The sequence below is a fragment of the Dermacentor variabilis genome, unplaced genomic scaffold (assembly GCF_050947875.1).
Source record: "Dermacentor variabilis isolate Ectoservices unplaced genomic scaffold, ASM5094787v1 scaffold_15, whole genome shotgun sequence".
NCBI lineage: Eukaryota > Metazoa > Arthropoda > Arachnida > Ixodida > Ixodidae > Dermacentor > Dermacentor variabilis.
Genome location: NW_027460313.1, coordinates 7,496,723 through 7,508,048, shown reverse-complemented (window position 1 = coordinate 7,508,048; position 11,326 = coordinate 7,496,723). Strand labels below are relative to the sequence as shown.

General features: G+C 49.1%; 1 protein-coding gene across 1 annotated transcript in view; it reads right to left on the bottom strand.

Annotated features, from left to right (window-relative positions):
- Positions 1 to 10,111: 10,111 nt before the first annotated feature.
- Positions 10,112 to 11,326, bottom strand: part of LOC142567981 (juvenile hormone acid O-methyltransferase-like) — a 57,291-nt gene continuing 56,076 nt past the window's right edge. Inside the window, exons 3-4 of the mRNA XM_075678076.1 lie at positions 10,653 to 11,019; positions 10,112 to 10,132 (exon numbers count right to left, since the gene is read on the bottom strand). Coding sequence (XP_075534191.1) covers positions 10,112 to 10,132; positions 10,653 to 11,019 — 388 coding nt within the window. The remainder of the gene's footprint in view (positions 10,133 to 10,652; positions 11,020 to 11,326) is intronic.

Sequence of the window (11,326 nt, the reverse complement as noted above, 5' to 3'; positions counted from 1 at the left end):
TGCTCGCTGTCTTTTTGTCGATGGGCCACGCAAACTTAGCTACAGCGACTGTATTCTGCGGGTCGGGATGGACTCCTGACTTACTGATGACGTGGCCTAGGAACAGAAGCTCTTCGTAAGCGAAGCGGCACTTTTCCGGCTGCAGAGTGAGCTCTGATGACTTGATGGCCTCTAGTACTGTCGCAAGCCGCCTAAGGTGATCGTCGAAATTTCCCGCGATGACGATAACGTCATCTAAGTAAACAAGACAGGTCTGCTACTTCAATTCTGCTAATACCACGTCCATCACACACTGGAACGTTGCAGGCACCGAGTACAGTCCGAATGGCACCGCCTTGAACTCGAAGAGGCTGTCTGGCGTGATAAACGTGGTTTCCTCTCGATACCTTTCGTCGACTTCAATTTGGCAGTAACCACTCTTGAGATCTATCAACGAAAATTGCTTAGTATTGCAGAGTCGGTGTAATGCGTCGTCTGTCCGTGGGAGAGAGTACACGTCCTTCTTCGGTGATCTTGTTGAAGCGGCGATAATCGACGCAGAAGTGCAGAATACAATCTTTCTTCACTAAGACCACAGGGGAGGACCGCGCGTTTTTCGATGGCTGGATGATGTCGCGCAGCATTTCGTCGACTTGTTGCCTTATAGCTTTTCATCGTCGCGTCGACCGCCGGAAGGGCCCTGGAAGAGTGGTCGAGTGTATTCTTTGGTTATTATGACATGCTTCGCCACTGGTCTTTGCCAAATCCTCGATGAGGTCGAAAAGCAGTTTTTGTATCGCTGGAGAAGACTTTCGAGCTGTTGTTGCTTACTCAAGGGGAGGCTTGGATTTATGTCGAATATTGGTTTGGAAGCTGTGGTCATCGAGGTAGATGCGGCAAAATCCGAATGTACAAACGTATTGGTCGTCTCCACAATTTCCTTGAGGTGTGCGATCATCGCGTCCTTGTTTATCTGCTTAAACTCTTGGCTGACATTTGTCAGCAAGATTTTCGCTTTTCCTCCTTACGGTCGAGCGATCCTTTTCACGAAGCAAATTTCACAGTCGAGTAGTAGACGTTGGTCACCCTCGATGACGCCTTCTAGGTCTGCAGGTGTTTCGGTGGCGAAGGAAATCACAACGCTGAAACGAGGCGGGATGCTGACCTGATCTTTGAGCACACTCAAGGCATGGTGACTACGAGAACTCTGCGGCGGTATCGTTTGGTTTTCGGATAGAGTTATCCACTTCGACTTCAGAGAGATGATTCCGCGGTGTTGGATCAGGAAGTCATTATCGAGAATGGCGTCTGGTAGACATTGTTGGAGGATAACGAATGTGGCAGGGTAGGTGCGGTCATGAAGGGTACTTCCAGTCGGCGTTATTAGGTATCCTCCAGCGGTCCGAATTTGAGGGCCTTCCCATGCAGTCTTAACTTTCTTCAACTGGCTGGCGACGGGTTCACTAATGACCGAGTAGTCGGCTCCTGTGTCCACTAAAGCGGTGACAAAGCGGTGAAGTTCCGTGGTTCTTTGGCATGCGTTGTAGTTTAGTCGTGGCGTCGGATCAAGCTGCGTCGTGTTGACCTGTGGCTGGAACCTCGAGTCGTCAGCTCTTCTTTTCTCGGCGTGTTCCTTGCTTCCAGGCTTCGTGGGGATGGCGGCGTGTTGTGGATATGTCATCGAGATAGTCTTGTCAGCGTCTTCGTTGGTGGCGAAGGATCTTCGTCAGTTCGACGAACAGCAACTGGACATCCATCGATTGCTTCGTTTAGTTTTCCGGATATGGCCTTACGGACCGGCTCCGGGCTGGACCAGCGTACGGTCGGTGCTGTGACAGTGAACATCGCGGTCATTGAGGACTCCACTGAGTGGCTACGATGTAATCGGCGATATAAGAGGGTGGTGGTGGTGGTGGTAAACTTTATTGAAAATGGGAAGGGGAAAGGGGGAAGTGGCTGAGGGATCGGGCTCAAGTAAAGCCCTGGGCCTGCTTGGCCTTCTCAGGTGGTCGTTCACCTTGCATCGGAGGAGGTGCGTTGATGGCAAACCCTCGTAGGCCCATCTCGCAGTATGGGCATCGGTGGTACACGCGGCCCGCTTTTCCGCAGCGATTGCAGAGCGGCCGGCGGTCAGGGCTGTAGCGGTGGCGTAGAGGTAGAACACCCGCCTCGCGTGCAAGAGATCCGTGGTTCGAATCCCGGTGCCGCGCAATTTTCCACCGGATTAAAAAAAAAGAACAAAGAATTCCGCGTGCTGACAAACAGGCCTGGAGTGTGGCCTGATCCCGGTGGCCAGAACCGGTAACGCACTCCCTCATCAGAGCAGGATTGGCCACCCTGGGGCAGTATTTGGCCATAACCTCCTATATGAACACAACAATCAAACCCCGGCCCTCAGTCCCTAGCAGCTGCGAAGCAACTGACCACGGCGGCGGTCAGACCAGCGACGCAACAGTGGGTGCTAAGAATCCCTGGCTCCGGACAGGCCGCCATTGGAATATGAACGTGGCAACGTTTAACGCCAGAGCGTTACCTAGTGAGGCGAGTCTAGCAGTGCTATTGGATGAATTAGAGGACAGTAAATGGGATGTAATAGGGCGCAGTGAAGTTAGTAGGCCAAAAGAAGCATATACAGTGCTGAAAAGCGGGCACGTCCTGTGCTACCGGGGCTTAGAGGAGAGACGAGAACTAGGAGTCGGATTCCTGAATAATAAGAATATAGCTGGCAACATACAGAAATTCTATAGCATTAACGAGAGGGTGGCAGGTCTTGTTGTGAAACTTAATAAGATGTACAAATTGAAGGTCGTACAGGTCTACGCCCCTACATCCAGTCATCATGACCAGGAAGTCGAAAGCTTCTATGAAGACGTGGAATCGGCGATGGATAAAGTCAAAACAATATACACTATACCGATTGGCGACTTCAATGCCAAGGTAGACAAAAAGCAGGCTGGAGACAAGGCAGTGGGGTAATATGGCATTGGCACTAGGAATAGCAGGGGAGAGTTATTAGTAGAGTTGGCAGAACAGAATAATCTGCGGATAATGAATACCTTCTTCCGCAAGCGGGATAGCCGAAAGTAGACGTGGAGGAGCCCGAACGGCGAGACTAGAAATGAAATAGACTTCATACTCTGCGCTAACCCTCGCATCATAAAAGATGTGGACGTGCTCGGCAAGGTGCGCTGCAGTGACCATAGGATGGTAAGAACTCGAATTAGCCTAGACCTGAGGAGGGAACGGAAGAAACTGGTACATAGAAAGCCGATCAATGAGTTAGCGGTAAGAGGAAAAATAGAGGAATTGCAGATCAAGCTACAGAACAGGTATTCGGCTTTAACTCAGGAAGAGGACCTTAGTGTTGAAGCAATGAACGACAATCTTGTGGGCATCATTAAGGAGTGTGCAATAGAAGTCGGTGGTAACTCCGTTAGACAGGATACCAGTAAGCTATCGCAGGAGACGAAAGATCTGATCAAGAAACGCCAATGTATGAAAGCCTCTAACCCTACAGCTAGAATATAGCTGGCAGAGCTTTCGAAGTTAATCAACAAGCGTAAGACAGCTGACATAAGGAAGTATAATATTGATAGAATTGAACACGCTCTCAGGAACGGAGGAAGCCTAAAAGCAGTGAAGAAGAAACTAGGAATTGGCAAGAATCGGATGTATGCGTTAAGAGACAAAGCTCGTAATATCATTACTAATATGGATGAGATAGTTCCAGTGGCTCAGGAGTTCTATAGAGATATTACAGTTCCAGTGGCACCCACGAGGATAATGGAAGAGAGAGTAGTCTAGAGGAATTCGAAATCCCACAGGTAGCGCCGGAAGAAGTAAAGACAGCATTGGGAGCTATGCAAAGGGGTAAGGCAGCTGGGGAGGATCAGGTAACAGCAGATTTGTTGAAGGATGGTGGGCAGATTGTTCTAGAGAAACTGGCCACCCTGTATACGCAATGCCTCATGACCTCGAGCGTACCGGAATCTTGGAAGAACGCTAACATAATCCTAATCCATAAGAAAGGGGACGCCAAAGACTTGAAAAATACGCACGAGACTGACCCGATTCGGGCTAGTTCGAAGCGCGGGCGGCCATCTTCTCCACGGGCAGGGTCACCGGCTGTCCGGCTCGTCACGTCGGTTTAGAGTGCGCGCCTGTTGGCGGAGGCTCCTGTGCAGCCGCCTTGGAGGAGTAGACGCGCCCTTTTTTAAAGTTGTACCCGACTATAGTATTATTGCTGGACGAAGTCAGCAAATTTTGTTTTTCATCACGATGTCGCTATAATGTCGATGACGGCTGGTCCGTGACTTCGGGACCAACTTTAGTAAAGAATTCAAATTATTCCTATAAGCGTTTTTCCAACCTTCATGCTAAGTCATCCATTTGGGCGTGATATGCCTGTTGTATAGAGTTCCTGTTGTATCAAAAACGTTTGCGAGTACTCTTCGTTTCTGTGGTAAACGCATCTAACGGAAAGAGACCTGATGACGCTGTAGAAATTGAAGTCTCCAACCTAAAGGGCGCTTGCAACAAAATTGTGGGAACGGATAAAAAAAAGTCTAGTTTAAGGCAGCGTAGGTATAGAGGAACCTACGTTCGAAACTTCACGTTTGAAATACGAACGGAAGTGTCACAAAATGCTCGCAAAATATAGCTGTTCTTGGAACTGAAAGAAAAGGCGCCGCCATTACCGCTCGCCAGAAGTGACAGACGATCCAGAACGCGTGGCTCTTGGACATGACCTTCGGGATGAGGCGGCGCCTTCGGCCGGTGTAGTAACGTCTGCTGCCGGGCTAGTCGGCACATGGCTCTAAGAAATGGTTTTAGGCGCAAAAAATAAGACGCGAGCAACAGCATAAAAGGCATGGACGTGCGCACAACGCACAATCTTTGACACGCGCTTGGCATGTCCCAAAGATGGTCTCACGCAACCGAACAGGTTCGCCACTTCCCCGGGAAGAAAGCCGTTATTTAGGCAGTACGAAATACTCCTTGCTCTGCATGACGTAGCAGCGATGACGGTTACAATAGTGCGCCTGTCTGTGTCTTTTATTCTGTTGTCCGCGTCTTATTTTTTGAGCCTAAATCCATTTCTAAAAGCCCTCGGCTGGCTGCTCGCGGCACGCCAAGAAATTTCGGAGGCGGCGTGCTTGGAAATCAGTTTATAGAATCTACCGCCAAGTCCATCCGTCCTCTAAGTGCTATTTAAAGGCTGCTAACAACTAGAAAAAAACTATAGAATTATCAGCCCTGCGGCTTTGCCAAGATTGCTTCAGCGCTGTATACAACTTGTTTGTATTAGATTTAGTCAGAAAATGATATTTCGTTGCACCTAGCCTTTAATCAGAGTTTTCGAGAGCGCACCGAACGCCTAGCTCACACTCTTGACATTTCGTTGCTGCTCCCAGAGATTAGGGCAATGCATCTTGTACGACGCACCATTCTGGTACATTTTCCTCAAGAACAAGGGACTGGAAGATTGCTTTCATTTTAAACCATGCTTCTGAACACGTTCGTGGGACACACACAAAAAAGTGAACTGTTTAGCTAGCATATTGTCATGATATCGCGCTCTGCTGTATCCGCAGCTATACGGCAGCTGACCGCATCAAGGAAGGACGGATGTGCACGTGAAAAGCCCTTTTGCACATTGACACAAGAAGAGTCGGCACACTTACGAAGCGGCGCTTTTATTTTGGATGCTTGGAAAATAGAAAGGCGTATGATTTCTATAGTAAGAGGGCAGTTTTGAAGAGGAAGACAGATCCGCTGAATTAAGAATTTCCACGTGAAAATTATGAAAAAAGTACAAGCAATTCTTTCATCTTGTTTTTCAGCTGGTAGACTTGTAGGCGTGAATGGCGAGCATTATCTGTGTTTCGTAAGTGTTGGTCCTGTGCTTGCGGAGAAAATCGACCATGAACTTCTTCAGTTCAGCTTTCTCACCTTCCTCTAACAGGGGATAGACCGGATTCAGCATGGTGAAGAAATCTGAAAAGCCAAAACACCATAGAATAAAAAGTGAAATTTCCATATGTGAAACACCAAACTTGCCGCTAGGCTAATTAAAATTCTGCATTTTAGCGAAATGTAAAGGTCCGAGGGCCTGAGTTACACCCAGGCAAACCGTGCTTGCTGGCGCTATCCTGCAGTGGTGCGAGCTATATACAATGTGCCACCTGAGTGCGCCGGTGTGCAGTTCGTCACATTCGACATCCTGTGCCACAGCTGTGCATTGCGAATAGGCCAGAAGCGTCGGCTGAGCGCCTAAAGGGCATTGCGCAGTTTGTATCGTTTTGCCGCACTGCACCTGTTGCAGTTATCTACGACAGCATTCGGGTGATCACGCAATTCAGCTTTGCTCACAGTGGTGCGCGCACTGCAAACATCATAATATGAAACTCTCGCAACAGCAAGAAAACCACAAAAGCTGTGTTTCCACGAACTCGGCAACTGCAGGTTGAGTCAGTTCGCTTGCCTGGTTTATGTAATACTCGCCAGTCGGCAGGGTGCGCATGCGCACGGGAAATCAGTCCTGCGGAATAGGGCCAGATGGAGACAAAGGTTCGTGAAATCAATGAATGAATTTTGGGATTTTACTAGCCAAAACGACGATTCGATTATAAGGCACGCCGTGGTGGGAGACTCCAGATTAATTTAGACCATCAGCGTATGTTTAACGGGACCCGGGTGTTTTTGCATTTCTTTTGCATTTCATGAAAGGGAAAAAGAATTGACATGCACCCGACTGTAGCAGGAAGCTAGAAAGAAAACCCATACGGGTTTCTCAGGCAGAAAAGCTTTGCAGTTCAGGAAAAATTCGTTGCTCACGTGCTCACTTGGCTATCTGTCTGTCTGTGCATCAGTCCACCCGCTTGTCTGTGTCGGAGTTGATTTGTGAAAGAAACGCACTGTACGTATCTCACGCAGTGTCGCCACCTCACATCGCACCGAAGATTCTGAAGCTAAAGGCATGTGAAAAAAAACACCCTGTAAACTTGTCTGTCAGCTCCAGTAAAGCAGTTCTCCTCTGTAGAGACCAGCAACCGGCTCAGACTAGACAGCCTTTGTTGAGGTAAAATGTGATGCGGCTTCCCGCGGAAAGTTTCCTCGGGCCTCGCGCACCTTGCTCACCACCACCTCATGCGAATGCGTACCAGATCTGTTGCGCCTGCGACTTTGAACCTGGAACCACTCGCGATTGTCCCCCCCACGTGCAACTTTAAACTTTCTCGAGAACGTTTTTTCAAAGGCACACTTTATTCCTACCAAATTTTAGCTTGGTGATAATACTAGTTCTGCAAGCGCACTATGTCCGAAAACTCGTACAGCTGAACAGCTCTATGAACAAAGGTAACTTTGCGCAATTCTTTTATTTAACCCACCCCCCTCCCCAACAAAGAACGTTGGCCTCGCGTCACCATTGACTTTTTCAGCATTGTGCCAGCTACATATTGGCTCCAATAGTTCTGTGAACACGATTTGCGCTGAGATTTTGTGCGAATATTCTACACCGCTTCTAGTTGCACTAACAGCTTTCCTATATAGTTCTGTGAGTAAGAAGGTAAACAGAAATACAGAAAACAATAGAAACGTCCGCCAAACGAATTACAATACGCCAATGATAATGCGATGGCGCAAGAATGGGCAGATGTGCTTATATCAAGTTGAAATTGCGCTAATTTTAAAAAAGCTTTAAAAAGAAAGGGCATTTCGTCCAAGTCGAACGCAATTTGCCAGACATTCTGAGCAGTGTATTTGCAATTCCCAGATAGCTTGTCCTTATGAGGGCTAGCTTCCCCTTTATCTGCCTTAAAACAAGGATGCACTAATGAGAAAAGTACCGCGAGGATCGCTGCGATGACCGCGTGACGACGGCGGCCTGACGACAGTGTGATTGCGACTGCGCGACGACCACGGCATCATGAGAAAGGCTTGATGAGGAGGACGTGAGGACGGCCGCCTGCCCACGATGGCATGGCGACGGCTATAGATGACGACGACGGCGCACGCATCGGTTGACGACGGAGAGCGGACCAATCCGGGGTGGCGTTTTTACAATTGCTAGTAGGTACAGCGGGGCGTGGCGCTTTTGACGGCGCTCGGCGTTTCTGCGCAGGCGCGACTAAGAGCGGGCGCGAGAGAGAAAATCTGGGGGCCTTTGCTCATTGAATATGTGACTCTGCCTAGGCACTACGGTGGAGAAGTTTCTTTGATCGTGTAGCGCGCGTTTGTGCCTAGGCGTGCCGTCATGGCAGGGGGGGGTCGAGTTTACGCTCCGCCGCTGACTGCCCGCGCGGTGAGGCAGTAGGCACGGACGCCCCATTTGGTGATCACTGTCTCTGAAGGGGCAAGGTTTTGACTGGTGTTGTATAAGACGCGGGTCGCTTTGTTAGTCGCCACGATAGATTGCATTTTTTACAAGCACTGCTCCAAGAGGGTACATGTAACCGGCAAACCGAGGCCTCAGGAGAGCACCCGAGGTTATATTAAAGCAAGGGGCGCAGGATCTCCGGGGCACCCAAGCGGTAGCGGGGGGATCAAAGCTGGAAGCAAGGCGGCCCGTGGGTTGAGGCCGCGGAGGCCGAAGCGTGCCAGGCGGTGTTCGCATAAAAAATTGGCTGTTCGCGATAGCGTACAGCCGATCTGATGCTCCCCTGGCAGGCGTAGGCCTATGCGAGCCCCGACCAACGGACCAGTCCGGCTTCTAGCTTTGATGTCCCCGTTGCCGCTTTGGTGTGCTGGAGGCGCCGCCAATAATGCGAAATAGTGATACGTTGTTTTAATTAGCAAACAACACGACTGAATAAATATAATTGCTTCGAGCCGCCTACTTGTGATGCTAGGTTGAGCACTACCGCGCCCCGCGACTTCTGCCGGTGCGCCTAGGGAAAAGCGCATAAAAAACGCACTAAGAAACTCCTCCGCAGAGTCGTATATTGAAGGAAGTCCCCACATTTCCTCTCTCGCACCCGCTCTTACTCGCGCATGCGCGCAAACGTCCGTCGTCTCCGCAAGTGCCACGCCCCGCTCTACATACTAGCCATTGGAAATGCGCAACCGGATGCGCCTATGATCCTATAGAGTTCCCCCCTCTCTCTCCTTTTTCCTCACTGTCGGCGCGCCGGTTGGCGGGAGAAAGAGCCGCTCAATAGCCTGATAAAGCTGAAGCCCGGTACGGTTATGTAGAATGCAACCGCGCGTCCGGCTGACCACTCTGCAACAGGGAGAGGGAATGAGGGAATAAAAGGAGAAGGCAAAAAGAGGCAGTTCACTCGCACAGTAATAAAGGCACGGTGTGTATAACTGTTTTCTCAGGTGCGCTGGTTTCAAATTGACTATTAGAGCACGCGTAGCTTCCCCGATCGATCATGCATACTTGATTGATAATTGCAGCTGCGATTGCCCCCAAACGTTTCCCGATGTGACAATGAACTGCTGTGGCGCCTACCACTGGGTATAACCTTTACAAATTCACACTTCTTTGAAATGGCTGACTCCCCCATGTGCGACCACTGTCGATGTGAGGAGACAATCAAGCCTCTCCTCTACCACAACCCGCTTTGACGCCCAGCGACAGTCTCTTCGGAGCGCGCTCAGCCGACTGGACGGTCGGCCCTTTAGACAGGCACAGTTCCTGAGCGGGTGATGGTCATAAGTGGGCGCCTGTTCCACTTACCTGGAGATTTTTTCGGGCTGAGTTTCATGATGGCCTTGGTTCGAATCACTTCGCCAGCAAGCAGAGTGAGGTTTGTAGCGCTCACAATGCTAGCCAGGTGCGAGCGCAGAGACATAACATCTTTCATTCCAGCAGTCTCTGGGATGTACGCTTTTAAAATCTGTTGGAAAAAAATAGGATTGAACATAACCTTTAAAGTTTCTGCAGGTGCAAGTTTATTTTGTGATATGTGCGTTCTGGCAAACGAACCCTGCAGTGCCGCAGTGCCAAAATTGCAACGTTTATGTCCTCAATCCATGTCAGGAGCGCTTATGAGGGTACGGATAAGAGAGGTCGTTCACGCGACAGATGAAAGCATAAAACAGTACTTTCTTAATGGTCCCGGAGAAGCCACTGAGAATTCTTGTTATAATAATGCTTCATGAATCCAGCCACCGAGTGCGGCTATCATATATCACCGAAAGCGGCCTGGATTTGCATATGCCCCGAGGCAAAATTCCAAAGCAATGAATCAATGTATGATCAATCGTTATTTAACGTTCCCAGTAACCACCCAAATGTTTGAACACTGACTGATTGGTACACTAACAGAAATTGTGCGGACAACTGCAAAGTAAGTAAGAACGAACGAAATGACAAACACAACAGTACATGTTTGGTAATAATAATAATAATAATAATAATAATAATAATAATAATAATAATAATAATAATAATAATAATATATGTAATATAATAATATTCTTTATTACAAATAATAATAAATAAATAATAATAATAATAATAATAATTTCAAGTAAAGCTTGAATCCCTTGCGTTCCTGCCTCGTAATATTGCGATGCCGGTTGCCGAAAGAATGAATACGGGATTCACTAAAAAAGTTACACTCAAAAGTTGCTTTTTCCCCGACTGCAGGGGCTTGATCAGACCTAAAAACTCGTCTGCGGGCCGTCCCTCCTCTCCGCAATGCAACTTCTCGAGTACTGACCTCTGAGTACTTCGACCAGCGCGGCTCAGTCATCATGGCCTTGAAGATGTCGAACAGCACTATGGTGTCCGAGAACACGAGGAAGCACTCGCCGCCAGGGGTCATTAGCGTCTCGATGTTCCGCATGGCGCGACGCTGGTCGGCCATCCAGTGTATCGTCAGGAACGAGTAGACCCTTTGGAAACGTCCCTGCTCGCGTACAAATCGAGCGACGTCTTCTTCTGCCGCCAGGTCCAGGGTTAGATACTCGATCCGCGGGTGAGCTCTGTGCTCTCGCGCGAACTCCAACATGGCCTCGGAGTTGTCGACCGCCACGAGCCTCTGGCACCGCGACGGCAGACGGGGCAGCAGCTGTTTAAGCGTGAAACTGCGTGAAGGCGCATTTTGTTAACCAGGCGTAAAGGGCCACTCCACGCTACACAGGAGTATGCGCGACGCTGTCTTCTGTCACACCTCATGTGTCACCATGAGGCGATTGGCACCTTTGAAATTTGTTAAAGCCTGATCCTTTCCGCTTAGTGAACACTCGGGAAAAGCGTGTACATGGTACGGACAGTTTTAATTAGGAGCTGGGTCACCACTAGATTTGACTTTAGGTAGGATAAATACTTATTTTACGATCAGAACGCCTATTGCTCCGTCAAAAAAAAAAGCAGAAGAGTGTCGTGCCATAT